The sequence below is a fragment of the Manihot esculenta genome, chromosome 8, assembly GCF_001659605.2.
Source record: "Manihot esculenta cultivar AM560-2 chromosome 8, M.esculenta_v8, whole genome shotgun sequence".
In the NCBI taxonomy this organism is placed as follows: domain Eukaryota; kingdom Viridiplantae; phylum Streptophyta; class Magnoliopsida; order Malpighiales; family Euphorbiaceae; genus Manihot; species Manihot esculenta.
The window spans coordinates 3,361,447-3,381,036 of record NC_035168.2 but is presented as its reverse complement, the minus strand read 5'-3'; the positions used below and the strand labels follow the sequence as shown (position 1 = coordinate 3,381,036).

General features: G+C 29.9%; 3 protein-coding genes across 3 annotated transcripts; 2 read left to right on the top strand and 1 right to left on the bottom strand.

The window, feature by feature from the left end:
- Positions 1–1,342: 1,342 nt before the first annotated feature.
- LOC110620914 (uncharacterized abhydrolase domain-containing protein DDB_G0269086-like) lies at positions 1,343–3,215 on the bottom strand. The gene is made up of 3 exons (XM_021764860.1): positions 2,679–3,215; positions 1,798–2,593; positions 1,343–1,722 (listed from the first exon to the last, which is right to left on the bottom strand). The coding sequence occupies exons 1-3, from the start codon at positions 3,213–3,215 to the stop codon at positions 1,343–1,345; spliced, it is 1,713 nt and encodes a 570-aa protein (XP_021620552.1).
- A 2,921-nt stretch (positions 3,216–6,136) lies between these two features.
- On the top strand, positions 6,137–7,291 carry LOC110621402 (secoisolariciresinol dehydrogenase). The gene is made up of 2 exons (XM_021765681.2): positions 6,137–6,283; positions 6,378–7,291. Exons 1-2 carry the CDS (start codon positions 6,243–6,245, stop codon positions 7,156–7,158), a joined length of 822 nt encoding a protein of 273 aa, XP_021621373.1. The 5' UTR covers positions 6,137–6,242; the 3' UTR covers positions 7,159–7,291.
- A 1,666-nt stretch (positions 7,292–8,957) lies between these two features.
- On the top strand, positions 8,958–10,141 carry LOC110621357 (momilactone A synthase). Its single transcript, XM_021765617.2, has 2 exons — positions 8,958–9,112; positions 9,223–10,141. Exons 1-2 carry the CDS (start codon positions 9,075–9,077, stop codon positions 10,010–10,012), a joined length of 828 nt encoding a protein of 275 aa, XP_021621309.1. The 5' UTR covers positions 8,958–9,074; the 3' UTR covers positions 10,013–10,141.
- Positions 10,142–19,590: the final 9,449 nt, after the last annotated feature.

The window sequence follows — 19,590 nt, the reverse complement described above, 5'->3', positions numbered from 1 at the left end:
TCAGCCCAGCCCAGAGGAAGGAAGGCAACCAGATATCAGAAGACCTCCTTGAGACATAGAGACCTCTTGGAGGTAGAAGACCAGGATCCCGTAAGATCTCCTGGAGTAAAAACGGCCGGTGGAATCACCAAGATCTCCCCAGAGTAAAAATGGCCGGCGGGATCACCAAGATCTCCCCGGAGCAAAAACGGCCAGCATCCCGTAAGATCTCCTGGAGCAAAAACGGCCGGCAGGATCACCAAGATCTCTCCGGAGCAAAAACGACCAGGATCCCGTAAGATCTCCTGGAGCAAAAATGGCCGGCGGGATCACCAAGATCTCCCCGGAGCAAAAACAGCCAGGATCCCGTAAGATCTCCTGTAGCAAAAACACAGCACGTATAAGGCTCGTCAAGAAAGCAAGAAATTAAGTATTGACTTCATTTCGAACTCCTGAGCCCGTCACACAGGTAGCGCAAAAGTTTATGCAAAGAACAAAAATCTGAGCTCCTTAATCCGCTGAATGGACGGACTCACGACAAAAGTAAGAGACCCTGCCCACAGCTCGGATTAGCTCACAAGCACTTAGCAAAAATGACCCTGAAAAAAAAAATAAAGAGCTGAACTCCAAATTCCAGTGGAGCACACAGCCCAAACCGCATCCACTGACAAAGGGTCACTTCCAGAGGGACCAGATATCCGAGCTCATAACCAGAAAGAAAGGTAAAATGATCCAAAATGGAGCCGCGCAGTTACAAATAAAGTCTAGGGATTTACCCCCCCACCACTCATATAATAAATACTGAAGAGGTAAAGGGGCAACCCGAGGAGAAATCCAATGGCGTGAACAGATGAGACCCCAGCTTCAGTCCAGCAAATCAAAACTAAAAGCAAAAAGGCCAGCCCTGCTCATCACCTTTAAAAGTACATGATCTAACTTATTGTTATTAAGCAAAAGCTGTATGCCCGAGCTCATAGTAACGAAGTAATAAGAGAAAAATGAGGATGTTCTTATAAGAATCATAAAAACTCGTAGATCGAGAGTTCAGCCTACTGTTAAAAACAGAGCTCACAGGTACAGCTAGTCCAGCTCGGAAAAAGCATATGGGTAAGAATGCCTTAGTGAAATAGATAAATTTATAAGTCAAAAGTTCAGTCAATTGATAGAATTTCAGTTCTGACGGGCTTGAAGGCAAAAAGGAAAGACAGTACAATGAATTCCTTAGAAAAATTACGAAGCACATAGTTTAAGTGTTTCATTCTGATAAGTAGCAGTAAGAACAGCTCAAACATAAATGAAAAACAAAAAAGAATTCAAATAAACAAAAATAAAATTTCATTAAAAGAGAAGGGAAATTCACAATCTAATCATCTAAGATTATTGGAGGAAAGATTGTCCTCAAAGGACTTACATTTCTAGGTATCTCACTATCTACATTGCTATTCTCTACACTAGCATCTGCGTTATTGCTTGTGGGAGGTCTGGTGTCCTCTTGCTCAGATCTCCCATCACCCGTATAAGGTACAATCTCTAGCTCCGGAGGCCCGATATCTTTGGCAGCCCTTTCATCCTCTTCTCCTAGCTCAGTGTCCTTATCAGAGGGCCCAGCTGAAGTGTGAGAAGTTCCCTTAGGCAAGGGCAGGTCATCCTCTCCGTAGAGAACGTCCTCGCCATCAGAGTCCACCTCAGCAGCTCGGAGCTTCGCTAGCGGAGTGGAAGGAGCCTGTCTGGCCTCCCTCAAACCTCAGTTGAAGCCGGAGATGAACATGCGGAAGCCTTTATTCCATACGGCCGTTTTCATCTCATTAGAAGCTTTACATTCTGCAAGTCGCCTCTCGCAGGCCTCAGCTACCTCGGCTTTTAGCTCCAAAGAATTCTTGTAATCCTGGAGATAAACTTCACTGGCCTGCTGGATCTCCTTCTTCAGCTCGGGGGACTCCTTATACTCCCTTAGACACTTCTCAACCTCCAGCTGGACCCTATCCTCAGCCAATTTGACCTCTTCAAGCAGGGCTGAGCACCTCGTCTCCAGGGATTTGACTTGTTGGCAGAGTTGTTGATTCTGAAGTTTGGACTCCTCTGCCGCCAAAGTCAAGCCCTTAACACTATCAGCTTGCTTGCTCAAGTCCTGCTTCAGGACCACAACCCGAGCTACGGCTTCACTCTTTTGAGCCAGCACAACATCAAATTTTACCTTTAGCTGCTCATGCTGGCGCTGAACCTCCTCCTTCTGGCTCACGGCCTCGTCCCTCTCACGCAGATCATCCACTGTGGAGGACAGCTGCTTCAGAACTTCCTCACAACGGACCTCTGCTGCAGCTGCCCTCTCGTCAGATTCCTTGAGAACCCTCCGGGCGTGAGACAACTCCGCTTCCAGGGACTGGGCATGCTTTTGCGCCTCAGCTGTCTCCCCCTCAGCCTTCTTACGGGCCTTCAAGGCCGTGTGCAAATCAAACTGAAGGGACCTGTAGTCTTCCTGGACAGCGGCGAGATTGCCCTGGGCATCGCTGGTCGCGGATAAGTTCTCCTCAAGGCGCACCTCTTCTATACGGCGGTCCACAGATTCCCTGAGAGCGCGATCCCGGGCATCCATCTCCATGAATATGCCTGTGACCTAGTAGAAGGGAAGACAAATAAAGCCAAAAGGTGAGGAAAGGCATAAACAAATTAGAAACAGAAAAGGAATGAGCGTGACTCACCATCAAGAGCAGCTCCCTAGCAGTATTCCTGAGGTCCTCTCTGGACCGAGCTCGGAAGGCCACCTGCTCTTGAGTAGAGCTAGCCAGAAGGCCGGAAAGAACCAGCAGGCGAGGATCCGAAGCTGCTGTGATCCCACCAAACATCCATTCCCGAATAATCTCAGCGACCACGCTCGCCGGGGACTGGTGGGTGATGTCCTCCGCATTCAAGATGTCATTGTTAGAAGCAGACAGCAGGGGCACCACCGAGTTCTTCTTCTTCTCGAGTGGGGGCAAAGCAGGATCCGGGCGTCTGGGAGCTCGAAACTTCTTAGGAGCGGGGGCAGGAGCGTCAGAGTGGAGAGGACGCTTGCTCGCCATCCTCCCAGAAACCTCTTCAGGGACACCTGAGGATTCCTTTTGGGGAAGAGCATCCTCAGCCGTCTTAGTCTCGGCGGCCTTCGCGAGGATATCCCTAATAACCAGAGCATCCTCACCAGCAACTTCCCCTACATCCTCATCCACAAGGATGACCCTCGCTTCGCCTCCAGGAGCCATCTCTTCAGTTACGGAGGTCTCAACTCTCCCCTCAGGGGCCTCCCCGGAAGGCAAAGTTGAGTCCACTCTCTCCAGCTAGGCGCCCGCGGATGACCTGGCGGCGTTTGTTGGAGGCAAGGTTGAGTCCGCTCTCGCCAGCTCGGCGCCCGCGGATGACATAGCGGTGTCTTTTGGAGCTTTCTTCGCTCCCTCAGCGGAAGTTCGTTGGGACCGGGAAGCTCGAGGGGGCTGAATAGCCGAGCTCGACCTGCTGCTGGGGGACCTGGCAGACCTGGCTCCCCGGGTACTCGGTTTGGGAGCTCGGGAGGAGGGTGGAGCAAGAGGCTTACTAACCGTCCTGGCAGAAATAGTCCTAGCCACCTCCTGGGTAGCCTCTTTCACCGATCGCCCAGCCTGCAGAGCGTCCAGAGCCGCGTTCATGCTCTCGCGAGACAGTATAAGGTTCTTCGGGGGCTTGATCTAGTCCATCTTTACGTTGGAAGCTGCAAAAATCCAAAATCAATACAAAGTAAGATAACCTGCCATACAGATCACAAAGGCAGAAAGACACAGCTAAGTATAGTAAAGTACCCGCGTCTCTAATATCACGAAGATTAGACACAAACATATATTTCTCGACGTCATACTTCCTTTCAACAGAAGTCAGTCGAAGATACCCGACCTGCTCGGTAAGGCTGAGCTAGGGCAGGTCATTGCAGTTCAGTGAAACATCCTCCCAGGAGAGTTCTAGGTCCCAGATGAGCCCAGACTCCTTCTTGAGCTCCACTACTGCAAAGCCCTCCATCCAGCCCTTTATTGAGTCTTTATAACCCGAAAAGATTGAAAGCCCCCCTCGAGGGGAAAAATAATAAAAATCCTGGCTTGCTCTAACTAATCAGAAGAAAGAAACAAACAAATGCACCGTGGGTGTGAACCCCCATCTCAGACATACAGATTCAAAGGAGGATATGAATAGAATGGAATTGGGAACTAGCATCCGAGGGGTTATCCTGAAGTACCGGAAGACCTCGGTAAAGAAAGGAGAAAAGGGGAAGGTTAAGCCAAACTCCCTTTGTTTAGCGAAAAAGACCAGGCTAAGATCCTTTTGGAGATTGATTAGGTCGGAGGGAGGAGGATTAGGAAGAACGATCCTCTCGTTTGGGTAGGGGGCCCGAATACGAAAGAGAGGGGTATCCAAATACTCCCTAGAGAAGAAATTTTTTAGGACAGACGGAGTGACATTAGACTCTACTCTAAGAACGTCGGGAAGTTTTGGGCTATCCATGGAAGGACAAAGAGAAGAGCGTACCTTGAAAATGGCTGGGGCAGAAGGACGATGTAGGCAAATCGCGCAGAAAACAGAAGAGAGCAAAGGTTTCGAGAAGACAGAAAAAAGTTAAAATTTGAAACAGTGATGAGACGAGGAGATGTTCTGAGTAGACTTGTCCTTTAGGCTGCGCGGTCATTATTACTCTCGGTATTTACCCCCTCATCAGCCAGACAATAACTGACGAGAAGGTAAAGGGGCAATTGATGACCGCTGGATTTCTCCACCCCGGTCTGGGGCCAAGCCCATGATATCAGCCCATTACTTAGAGGCCCTCAAGTCTCCCTTATGATCCAGGTCCCGCCCGTCAGCCCGCTCAGCCTTGAGACCGGGCTCTATTCCGACTCCACAATCAGGCCGGCCCAGCCTTTATGGCCCGGCGATCAGATCCTCTCTAGGCCCAGCTCTAATCCCATCTTTCAGCCCAGTCCAGAGGAAGGAAGGCGACCAGCCCACTCGCCTGGTGGGCCCATCCGAACGCGCGTCTGAGAGAATCGGAGGCCGTTATGCATGGGGCAGCGATCTGATTTCCTCGTACGTCCATATCAACGTGACAAGAACAGGTGGCCCAATGACACACATTCTGTTACACGTCACTAGCGGACAAAAGAAAACATATAAAAGAGGAGAAATACTCTCCTCTGAGTCTAAACTTTTTCCAGTTTTACAGAACCCTTGTAAAATTCGATTTTTCTGGATCTGAGATCATCAATATTTATTTAGAATTCTTTTATATTAATATAAATAAATAAAAACATTATTAATTCATAATTTCTGCACCTAATGATAATTTAATTATTAAAAATATGGAAATGTGCCCTCTTTAGCGTTCTTTAAAAAAAAAAAAAAAAAAGTAATGGTCTCTCCCACTATTTGCATGCATTCAATATTGAACTTTATTCATGGGAAAATGGAAAAAAAAATTCAAAATTTTGTCTTAGCTTCAGGGCAATTCGGCAATCATAATCAAACAAAATTTTCATTAATTAATAAATAATTCTCCATGATTGAAAATTCAAGTTTGATGCTCGCCAACTTTGAAAATCCCAAATGAAAAGGGTTTAATGACTAACTTTTGAAAACAAAATACAAAAAAATCATAAGTAATTATTTATATCGGTGACAAATTTGAATTGACATTATTGCTCGCAAATCACTTAAAATAATTGGAATTCAAATTTGAAATAGGAAATGTTTAACGTAATAATTCAGCTTGAATCCTCTGTTAGAGCCGTTAGATCTCTCTTTGAAGTATAACTAAGTTGAGGAGTGTATCGGAAGAGGCAGACATTTACTTGATCATGTAGAAAAGAACTTAGCCATGAAAATGACTGCAAGTTTTTTTTTTCCCTTCTTCTTTAGTTTTTTTAAAAGGAAGTTTATAGTACGACTCCTGTGACTATTCATTTATGAAAAATCTATCATATAATCCATAGTCCGGATACGAGGGATGCCATGTATAAAATCTAATTGAATTTTATTCCTTCTAGAGTTTCCTACGTCAACCAAGGTTGGCTTTTAAAGGTCAGGCAGTCAAGGTTAACTACATAAGTAAAATACAATATTTCTATAATAAATTTAGAACCCATGGGTAGAATGAACCTATCTTCTAGATGTTGCATTCCCTCTATATAATATGACCCAATGAGAAAACCAATCTGCCATAGCCATCCTCCTCATTCAAGTTTACTATTGACTTAGAAGCAAAAATAAAAAAGATCATGGCTGCCTCTTCCCCTCTTGCTGCTAATTTTGCCAAAAGGTAACCAATCCTTGTATACATCTTTCTCTTTATATAGATATGTTCATGTAGCATTTAGCATTTTATTTAACCATCTATCCATAAGCTCTTGCAGATTACAAGGCAAGGTGGCTTTAATAACAGGAGGAGCCAGTGGGATCGGCGAGAGCACTGCAAGACTCTTTGCTCAACATGGAGCAAAGGTTGTAATTGCAGATGTCCAATCAGATTTAGGTCACACTGTATCAGAGGAAATCCGATCAGAATTTGGACAACCAGTCTCCTACATTCAATGTGACGTATCAAAAGACTCAGATGTAGAAAACGCTGTGAAAACAGCCGTTTCCATGCATGGAAAGCTAGATATAATGTTCAACAACGCAGGAATCACAGGAAAATACGATCCCAGCATATTATCATTACAACGTGAAGATTTCAAAAAAGTTTTTGATATAAATGTATATGGTGGATTCCTGGGAGCCAAACACGCTGCAAAAGTAATGATCCCAGAAAAAAAAGGCTGCATTTTGTTCACAGCAAGTATTGCATCAGTGAGCTATGGAGGGATTCCACATGCATACACAGCAGCAAAGCATGCAGTTGTAGGGTTAACTAAGAACTTGGCTGTGGAATTGGGGAAGCATGGGATTAGGGTTAATTGCATATCTCCCGCAGGAATTCCTACCCCTTTAGCCGCCAAGGTAATGGGAGGTGTGGATTTGAAGACTGTGCAAGAAGCAAGCATGGCTACTGCAAATCTTAAAGGAGTAAAAGTTGAAGCTAATGATATTGCAGAGGCTGCTTTGTATCTTGGAAGTGAAGAGTCTAAGTTTGTGAGTGGTTTGAATATTGTGGTTGATGGAGGCAATAGCCTTAGAAGTTCTTACTTATCATAAATTATAGCCTTCACTCGGTTGATCATTGAGTTTTCAATAAGTGTGGCAACTTAGATTATATAATTTGAGAATTGTGGAAGTACCCAAGAAAAATAATAAAAGAATTATTTGTTTGCATTTTTCCAAATTAAAATGCTCATTCGTGAATTTTTTTTTCTAAGTTATTTCGTATCTGAAATTCATGAGTTTAATTAAATTAAATTAAATTAAATTTGCACATCTATTAAAAAGGTGAGAAAGTGTTCCTCTCTAATTTTCTTAACGTTGATGTATTATATAAGATAATTTTGGACTCTTAAAAAATTTAACACCTATAATAATATAAAATTTTATTTATAAAAAAAAACCAATGTCACCAAAACCAATCATGAAAAATATATAGTGGTATAAGAAAATATTTTTTTAATATTTTCAATTTTAATAATAATTTGTTTATAGAGTTATTTTTAAATTTTAAATAAAAAATTTTCTCCACTAAAATAATTCTCTCCTTAACTATTGCAAAATATTGAACATCTTTTGAGACCAAACCCCAAACATTATAAAATTAATTTCAGTGTTTTTTTTTTAATTAATAATTTCAGTGTATTTTTTTTAAAAAAAAAACATAAGATCGGAGAGTAAAATATAAAATTTCTCAGATTTACTTACATGCATTTATCACCAATTAGACTGTGAGTGCAATGATTTCGTGTGTTTATATGGTTTATTTTTTAAAAAATAATTTATAGTTTATAAATAATTGTTTATTATTATATAAATTATTAAAATAATAGTAAAGTTTACAAAAACATAAATAAAGTGAATTATATATATTTGTAAACTTTACTATTAAATGATATTTTATAATTTTTTTAAAGAAAAAGAAGGTAAAAATTTTTAACTAAATTTTTTTATATTTAATTGAGTTTTCCTTTTCATGTCATTTGTTTTATTTCCACTATTATTTTTGATACATATATTTTCTTTTTTCCTAAAAGAGCACATATCTTGTCTAGAATATATAATTACATCTACCTTCTAATTTAATTATTATATATTTTTATTTTTCATCTATTAAAATTCTAAATTTTTAAGATACTAATAAACATATCTTCTTTAAATTATTTTTTAATATTTTCTAAATAATATTTTTATAAAAGTATTTTTCTTAACCGAAGTTTCATCCGTAATACCGAATAGATGCTGAGGATCGGCAGGCCAAAGTGGAATTCAATGTTTGTTATTATTATTATTTTGCCATAAATAATCAATTATTTAAAATAAGATCTTCACTAAAAATCAAGAATATTGACAAATTGTTGGACTACCATACACAGGTGGCCTAGCTCCTTTGGTAAAATTTGGATGTTTGGTCAATCACGACGTCGCTGCACTGCCCGAGAGAAAAATAATATATTCTCTATTAATTTTTTTAATAAAATGATTAGAGTTAGATTTTAAAAAATATAAATAATTATAAATTTAAAGTAATTACAGAGATTATATAGTATAAATAATTTAAAATAAATAATTTTTTAATAAAATAATTAAAGAGTTAGATTTTAAAAAATATAAAAATATTTTAATACAATAATTTTAAATTAAAAATATATTAATTAATTTTATAAAAATTTAGAAAACCCACATTACGTAATTTACAAGTGATTGCTTCAGAGGTTATAATCCGCCATCATTATGGACTTCAGTAAGAATGGCTACCTGAGATGGTAAACAGGCATGCAGTTAGTCTTTTTCTGTGTACTGAAAATTAATTTTATAATATTATCTCAAAATAATAATAATTTCATTGTTTTGATGAATTGAATTCTCCATTTAGCATATTGAATTTCAATGCAGATTACATTGCCCAAAATCCAATTTCCCTATAAATAAAATGAGTTGAGCAGCCATAGCTTAGCATACTAACAAGGATCATGGCAGGCTCTTCCTCCCTTTCTTCTCTTGCTAAGAGGTAAGCTATGCAAAATTGCAAGAGTGTTGGTGATTATTTAGTGATTATAATTCTTTTTTCAATCTCACTGTTTCCGTAATTAATATTATTACACGGCAATATATGTGCAGACTACAAGGCAAGGTAGCCTTAATAACAGGCGGTGCAAGCGGAATCGGAGAGACCACTGCAAGACTCTTTGCTCGGAATGGAGCCAAGGTGGTAATCGCTGATGTTCAATCCGAGTTAGGCAGCTCTGTATCGGAGAAAATCGAGTCAGACTCTGGGCAGCCAGTTTCGTATGTTCATTGTGATGTTACCAAAGAAGCAGACGTAGAAAACGCAGTGAACACAGCCGTTTCAAAGTATGGAAAGCTTGATATAATGTTCAACAATGCTGGAATCTCAGGGAAATACGATCCAAGTATATTTTCAACTGAAGCTGAAGATTTCAACAAAGTTATTGACATAAATGTTTATGGTGGATTATTGGGAGCAAAACATGCAGCAAGAGTAATGATTCCAGAAAAGAAAGGCAGTATTCTGTTCACATCAAGTCTTGCTGCAGTGATTTACGGCGGCGTTCCACATGCTTACACGGCTTCAAAGCATGCAGTTGTGGGGATAACCAAGAACTTAGCTGTGGAATTAGGAAAACATGGGATAAGAGTTAATTGCATTTCTCCGGCGGCCGTGTTCACTCCTTTAGCTGGGCGAGCTTTGGGTTTGGATGAGAAGACATTGGAGGAATTTAATTTATCTATAGCAAACTTGAAAGGAGTAAAATTAGACGTAAATGATATGGCAGAGGCAGCTTTGTATCTTGCAAGTGAAGAATCTAAGTTCGTGAGTGGAATGAATCTGGTGGTTGATGGAGGCTATAGCTTGAGACACTCAAGTTTAGGCATTGATAAATCTTGAAACAGCCATGGTTTGAGTTCTTGCAAACTGAGAATTTGTTAGTTTTGAATAAGCTAAGGAATAAGGTGTTTAGTAAATGTTTATGGCTTTTACAACCTTTATATAATAATGGAATTATTTTTCATTTACAATTTTTTATATAATTTATATTTTAATTATTATGATTTTTATAAATTTTTTATTGAATAAATTTTGGTTTTAATTATGGTATTTAATGAAATAATAATAATAATTAAAAAAAGAGCTTGGATAATTTATGTTCATTTGCACACTTATAAGACCATTAGAGGCCCAAGCCCAAATGGTGGCTGTTTGGACTGATACATTTAATTGATTAAATTTCTGTTTTTTATGGAGATGAGTTATTCAATATATATATTTTTAAAAAATCTAATTTAAATATTTATCAATTTTATAAATCAAATAATATATTAAATAAATGAGAAAATGATTTTTTTGTCAAAATCATATAAGATATTAATTATTTTTAAAATAATATTTTTATAAATTAAAAAATTAATTTTTTTTTCATTTTAAATAGAAAATTTAATAAAAAAAATAAACTAGATTGGGTTCTTATGATATTCTTAATTGGAAATATGGAATATAATTAAAATTTTTGGAACTAAATATTATAAATAGTTAAAGTTAAAATAAGTTAGATTAATTATTAGTTTTTAATAAATATATTATTTAGTATATTTTTAAATATAAATATATTTTCTATTCTTAATTAAAGTAACGGTAACAACATAAATTTTTTAAAATTATAAAAATATTTTAATACATTTTTAAATTAATTAATTAATTTTTATATATAACACAAAACGGAAAGTATTAATTTATTAAGTAAAATTACGAGACTATATAACCCAACAAATCGGCTCAACGGAAGGTGTTTTCAAAATTTAAATTTCAAGAGGGCTTCCTACTAACGATTTGGTTAAATAATTCATTATAAAATAATTTTATTATGTAATTTGCCACATAATTAACCTCACGAAAAATGTTATTGAAATAAATTTTTTATACACAATCTATCAAGATTTTAATCTTAAAAATTATGTTTTTAATTTGACGTGATCCACCTAACTGTTTTTTTCGATTAATTATATAGATACATCTAAATCAGTTTTAATTCGCACAAATTTTTATATTCTATTTTCTGAAAAGTCAAAGAAAAACATAACTTAAATAATTTAAATAATATATTTATATTTTCTTATCCTTTTCTTGGAGCTAAATTATGTTCTTATAAAATTAAAAAAGAAAATCTTTCTTTTGAATCGAATATATCTTTTTCATCATTAGCTTTAGAACCTAAGAAAGTGCCACAAAAGTTTTGCTTATCTTCTTATAATGATTAGGCCACCAGTGATTGGTGTTGAAAATATTTACTTTTTTTATTTTTTATTTGTAAATATTTTTTTAAAATAGTAATTTTTGATGTGGCATCAAAACTTGTTATACTAAAAAGTCTATAATCCAAACCTTAATTTATTTAATTAAATATTTTAACATAAGGTAACAAAACTATTTTTGAGATTTATTAAATTTTTATATTGAGTTGATGATTGCAGTGAAATCTACTTAATGAGATGGAGATTTTCTTTCTTTTTTTTGTGATTTTTTTCTGTTTAATTGTATTTTTTTATAGTCCATAAAAAAAAAAAATTAAATTTTCAGTTACCGTTTCCTAAAGATGGATAATAAATTAATTTTCAACTTGGCGAGTTGTTTATTTTAGTTATTTATATATAATGGGATTTTATGGAAGCACTGGCAGCTTTTCTGTTTGGATGTTTGAATTTATTTTGACAGATATTTAAATAGTTGAATTTAGATCTAATTATAAAGCTGCTTAGTGCCTCCATTAGCTGATAGCTTATTTTATTTTATTTTATTTTTTATTTAGATTATATTTTTTAAAAAAAAATAATTTAAAAAATTTTTTAAAATAAAATTTTATATTAATAAATTATTTAAAAATATAAAAACATATTAGATAAATATAAAAATATTATAAACAATAATTAATTTAATCATAATCGTATACAATATTCATATTCATTCAAAAATATGTTTTTAAAATTATATTTTAATTATTATATATAATATAATAAATAATTAATTATATATATATATTATTAAAAAAACTAATTTAATTTTACTGTAATTGCATTTTATATTTTTTACCAATTTAAAACTAATCTTTTAAAATTATTTTAATTATATTTTATCGTCATTAATATTATTAAAAATTAACAAATTATCAATCAATAAATTTTAAAATAAAATTAACAATAATTTAAAGTTTATAATAGAATTGAAACGATATTAAAAGTATTAAATTTTTTATAATTATTTATTTTATATTTTTTAAAATTTATTCTAAATATTATTGAACTAATATTATACTTGATAGTTAAAAGAATAATTTAAAAAAATTTTAAAAATTATTTTATTATTTTTAATATTTTTAAATCTAATAATGTTAAATATTATTTTAAATTATTTTTTAATATTTCAAAATTAATATATTTAATAATATTATTTTCTTAATGATAATTTTAAAAATAATGTTAAATAATAAGTATACTAGACAAATTTAAAATAAATAGATTAATAATAATTTTAATTAAAATAATATCAAGATAAATTATTATTATTATTATAATAAAATTATTGATAAAATTTTTTGAAAAATTAAATAATAATAATAATTTTTAAATATATTTAATAATAAAAAATAATTTTATAATTTTATAAGTTTTTATCTATACAAATAACGGTAAATGTATTTAGTTGAATATTATATTATTTTTTATAATTAATTTTAAAATTTTATTATATAAAAAAAGTAATATAATATTAATAAGTAATATGATAATTTTATTAATTTTTGACTGATGTAATTAACGTTATTTTATAATTGAAATAATTTTTAAAATATTAAATTTTAATTGATAAAAAAATATTGAATATAATTATAGTAAAATTAAAAATATAATTTTTTTAATTATTAACTTTATTAAAAATATAAATTAATAAATTTTTTAATTAATTATTTTATATTTAATATATATTAAGTAGAATCAACTACAAGCTAGCAATTGTCAGCTATCAATAATCACGTGATATTCACCGATAAGCAAATGTCAGAGTTGTCCAACCGCAAATGATATTTTTAAATTAATAATCTCATTATAATTTAAAAAAAAAAACAATAAGGAAATTACCCACTTGCTTTTTTTGTATCTCCATCACTCCAAAAGATTCTAAATGTGATTATAAACTGAGAGAAGATTCTTAAAATTATTTTAAAAAAATAAAAAAACAAAATTGAAGAAGATCTAAGCATCCACTAATTAGTTAAGACAAAGAATATATAGGCGTACACTCATCCACTTGCTTAGTGGCATTCCCATTTAACCCATAATCTCATTACTTTCTATTTCTTTTTTTTTTTTTAATTTCTCTCTCTCCTTCGTTCATTCATATTAACAATAATTTATGTTAAATAACAATTCTTTGGGATGTTAAAGAAAACTTTTACGAGTTCATAAATCATGTTTAGAAATCTATGCAAAACTAAATATTTTATGATGAATTTAAAACATAAATAAGTAATTTTTGTTTAATTTAAATCCAATTCTTGTACGGACATACTCTTTCGCTCTTATGACTTTTTTGTTTTCTGTAAATGCGTTGTTAGCTTGAGTTGAGTTTTCTTTTTTTTTATTTTAACTCTGGGCTCTGGGGTCTTGAGTTTAATTAGTTTCAATCAACATAAGACACGCGGCCGCGTAAGTGGGACTTCAATTAAAAAAGGTCATGGAAGAATTGCCGTCAAATACTTCCAATTTTTCAAGTGGATAATTATTATCGTACATGTAGCTTACTTTAATTAATTAAAATAGTTTATAATTTTAATATTATATTCAAATATTTTTATATTTTTATTTTATTAATTAAAAAAATACGTTAAGTTTTATTTATTATATCATTAATTTATTAATTAAAATTAAAATTTTTTTGATATTATATTTTTTATTCTAACTAATTATAATGCTCTTTAATTTTATAATTACAATAAAATATTTTTATATTTTTATTTTATTAATTAAAAAAATATTCATTCATTTTAATTTTTTATATAGTTAATTTATTTATAAAACTAAATAATTTATTTATATCTTCAAATCAACCACATACTCATATATTACTCTCTAGTCTCATAAATTAACTCGTAATTATTCATTATCAAGCGCTCTATTATTATTATAAATTTTTATTTTTTTAAAGAAATATGAAAAAAGACGTGAGGGAATATAGAAATATATAAGGCTCAGCATTCGATCGATTTAATTTAAAATTGAATCGAACTGAATAAATCGAAAATTGAAATTTTAGTATTTATAAAAATCGAATCGAACTGATTTTGGTCAAAAACTAAACCGAACCGAACCGGTCTAATTTGATTTAATTCGGTTCGGTTATATTGGTTTCGATTTTTAATAAATTTTTTATTTTTACACTTTATTTTTAATTTTTTAAATTTCATTAAAATATTTTAATTTTAATATAATTTAATTTCTCTATATTATTAAAAATAATATATTATTATCACTAATCGATTCGATTTGATTTTTTAATTTTTTTCTGATTAAAATCGAACCAAATCGAAATAACTGAAATTTTTAAAATTAAAAACCAAACCGAACTGAATTTTAAAATTAATTCAGTTCGGTCGGTTTAAATCATGCTCACACTTAGAGACATATCAAAATAAATGAGCGGTTAATTTTATTTGATGGGTAGAATAATCAGAATAATTTTTTTTTTGAAAATAAGTTTAATTAAACTCCTGTATTTTTGTTTAAAATTAACTAATTTCAATTTTTTTTTGTCAATTTAGTCATATATTTTTATTTAAAAACCAAATAAATTTTGACTTATTATTATTAAAAAAATATTATTATTTTATATTTAAACTTGTCTATAGGTAAAAGCATAAAGGGTTGAATTGATACAAAAAAATTAAATTAGATTTATATGGCGCTTGAATAGAAGTACAAGTGTTTAATTATATTTATATTCAAAAATTACTAAATTAAATTATCTTTATATTTATAAAATTAATTATTTAATCATTTTATCCAATAACTATTTTTTAAATTCAAAATATTATCTCAATTATTTTTTAATTTATGTTTAAGATAGGAATCCTAATTATAATGCTTGGAGCTTTTTTTTTTTTTTTTTTTTTACTGATGACAAAGGGAATATAAGAGTATTTTGGTAGCTTTAAAAGCCTATATAATCATATAAAAGGGTTTTATATTATTTTAAGATAATCAAAAAAATAAAAATTATTCTTTTACTTTTATTATAATTCTACTATATATATTATTTTTTAGCTAATTAATTAAAAAATTTATATAAAGTGAAATTATAATAAATGTAAAAAATAATATATTTATTTTTGTGATTATCTCTATTATAATAAAAAGAAAACAATTGTAATGTGAATTTAAATATGTTATTTTCTGTTTTTATTGTTTTTTTTTAAAAATTCAATTGCTTTAGAAAATTCACATATGTAGAGGCCCGTATTAGGTTTAAATTAAAAAAATGATTGAATTTAATTAATTTAAATATTTTAATTTAATTTTTTATTCATTTCGATTCGACTTTTAATTTTAAAAATTTTAATTATTTTAATTTGGTTCAGTTTTAATTAGAAAAAAATTGAAAAAATCGAATCAAACTAAATAATGATAATAGTATATTATTTTTAATAATATTGAGATATTAAATCAGATTAAAATTAAAATATTTTAATTAAAATTTAAAATATTAAAATAAAGTGTAAAAAATAAATAAATTATTAAAAATTTAAATCGATTAAATTGAACTGAATTGAATTAAATTAGATTGGTTTAGTTTAATTTTTATAAATATTAAAATTTTAATTTTTAATATATTTAATTTAATTCAATTTTAAATTAAATTAAACTGAATTAAATTAAATTAGATTGATTTAGTTTAATTTTTATAAATAATAAAATTTTAATTTTTAATATATTTAATTTAATTCAATCGAATATACTGATTCATCTATCTACGCCGCCTCTGCTTCGCACTCACAATACGAAAAGGCAAAAAGAAAAACAGCAAGCTTGTGGCACATATCCACGTGAACCCAATAGTGGTGGAGTGTGGTACGTAGCTATAAGAAATATAAAAAAGTAGCAAAATCTGATGTGGATTGCAAATCCAACACCAAGATAAAAACACAACCACCTTTAAAAAGATATTTAAAAAAAAAAAAAAAAGAAATCTTTGGCAATTGGAAAAGTCAAGTAAAAAGAGCCTTCATTCCCCAATCTCCACCACTGAATTTTGTTAAAAACAATTGAATGATTGAGGAGATATATATGGGTTAATTTTGTCTTTTTTCTTTTGAATGGTTGATGAATTTTTACTTTGATTGAAAATCATTGGAATGATTGTGGCACACAAGTTTGTTTAACTAGAAGGGTGAATTTCACATATTCTATAAATTAGTTCACCTAGAAAAAAAATAAATTTACTTTCGCTATTACATTTTAAAATTCAGTCAGCTGTATATTAATAATATGTTTTAATAAATAAATTGTTTTATGTTAAATGAAATTATAATTTTATTTATTTTTTATTAAAAATTGGATAAATCACTGCTTTATGCTATATATTGTAAATATATTATATAATAGTGATTTAATCAATTTAAATATTTTTACGAATTAAAATTTAATTGAGATTAAGTTAATAATTTTATTGTGATATAAATAGTTTTAATGCTATTTAATTAAATTTGTTTATTCTTAGTATTGATAAGTAGAAGGTTTTATATTGATTGGTAATTAGTCAATTTAGATCAACAGCCTTAAATTGTGGAAGCAAGTTGTCAACACCACTGAGAAATTAAGGAATAATCCCCAACAACAAACCATATGTGTCCCAGTTATGAAAGAATACAACTAGTCAAGAGTAAGTCAGCTGTACACTTTGTTAATTTTGAGAATTAAAAATTATTCTGATTAAGGTTGTGTTTGTTTTACAGATAACATTTTTTTAAAAAATATATTTTTATATTTTTTGACATTTAAAATATTTAAAAATTTTAATTAATAATTAAAAAAATATTTTTTTCTTTTCAAGAGAATAAGTCATTTTTTATATTATGAAATTCTTATTAAAATTTATATATATAAATTTATTAATATATTTTATTTTTTAAATTAAAATTAAGTAATAGAAATTAAATTATATAGTTTTCTCATAAAAATTTTTGATGGAAAACATTTTATGAAAAAAATAAAATAACTTATTTTCTGTTACTTAAATTTTAATTTAAAAAATAAAATTTATTAACAAATTTATATATATAAATGTTAATAAATATTTTAAAATGTAAAAAATGACTTTTTTTAAAAGATAAAATGATTTTCTTTAAAAAAATTTACTTTTTCTTTGATAAAAAATATTTTTTATTAGTTAAATTTTTTAAGTATTTAAATATTAAAAAATAAGAAAAATAAACGGAGGATAATATTTAAATTTAAAATTTTGACCATATTTTAATATTATGGAGCTAAATTTTCACCATTCTACTTTTTCTTTGAAGTTGCTGTTTAGTTTTAATTTTATTAGATAATAGCCTAATGTTTTAATATTTTTTTAATATAAAAAAGAGTTTAAAATTTTATTTTTTTTTAAAAAAGAGAAAATCTATTATTGGTATATTACACATCTTGGAAATGATCATTCAGCAATTAAAATAACTTTCCAAATGAAAAAAAAAAAAAAATTTAAAGGAGAGAGTAAATTAAATTTATCAGTGGACTAGTTACTGGTTGGACCAGTTAGTCCAGTCCATACTCTAGAGATTTTCTCCAGTAAAAGATAGAACTGTCCATGGCCATGTCCATAAATCATAGCTTCTAGGAAGAGTTGAAATCTTGTTCCCTAAATTTAGAGAGAATATTATAATAAATTAATTTTTTTTTTTATGATAAAATCAATGGAAATTTGACCTACAAATCTTATTAATAAAATTATTTTTTTTTTAAAAAAAAAAAGAATGAAATGAATGATGTGAACCTATTGCTTTAGGATGGAGTCTCCTATTCCTAATCTACTTGCACTTGTTTAACCAAAATAATATTTAAAAAAAAAATCCAATTTTGTACCACTAAGATTTAAAATATTAGGGTTATGATTAGATTATTCATTTTCCTAACAAAGCCTAGAATTCTTGCTTTTCATTATTTTGATAAAAATCTCTAGAGTTGGCAGATGTCAATTAGAAATTGAAGAAGAAAAAGAAAAAGAAAAGGAGAAACCAGCTAGATCCCTCTTTCCTGGACTTGCCATTTTTAGATGACTTATCCATAACATAGTGCTACAATCAATGCAAGTTTAAAGTAACAACTTTCAAGATTTTAATATTTTTTTTCTAAAAGAAAAAGACATTTAAATTTCACTAAACTAAAAACAAAAAATTTGTTTTCAACAAAAAAAAGTAAAAAATCTACCACAGCTATTATACTCATAAGTACACACTTAACTTGGAAAAAAAACCTAGGTTTATGTGATGGGCCAATTTGGGAGAATCAGGCTCTATACATGTAAAGATTTGAAAAATTAGAGATTATAATATAAATTAAAAATCAGAAATTATTAAAACAATTCATCTAAATAACTTTTAAATATATTTTTTACTTAATTTAAAAATTAATTCAAATTATTTAATAATTTTATATTATTTATTATATATGATTTTGATTTTTTTATAATTTTACAATGTGAGACTGTTTTTAAAGTAAAAGCAGACAGATAATCGTTATAATTATAATAAAAATTAATAAAAAAAAACGTGTTGGAATACTAGCCGGCATCTAACCCTTTATTCCAATATTTGGTAAACCTATTTTGATAAGCTCTTCCAAGCTAATTAGACTCATTCATGCCCATCTACCTAATTAATGATTATTACTCTATTATTTGACCTTTCTTACCCAATAATTGTCCTCCCAACAAATTACATATAACAACAAAATTTTCTGAATTAGTCAAATTTTATTAATTAATATTGATAATTTATTTTCTTATATTAAAAAATTCTAGAAATTTATAGCCATTAATAACATGTACATTAAATTAAATTAATAACAAGAAAAATAAGAAGAATGGGAATAGGAATTAGAGATTTTTCTTTTTGAAATTGAGATTAGAAATTAGAGAGTAAAATCTGAGATCTCTTAAATTTATTCAGATGCACTTAATATCAGACTAAATCTATGAGTGTCAGAATTAAAAATTTTTAAATATAATTAATTAGAGGTGACTTAAAATAAACAAAGAAATGAGCATGCGTACTGACTAAGCAAAGGTTTTCTTCTCCTTAAAGAGAGAAAATTAAAATAAGCTATCAGCAGAGGTTGACAATCATCATAGGATTGCTAATTTAAATATAAACTAGAAGTATATGCTTTAATTACTTTAAAAATTAATTATATAGAAATGAAATA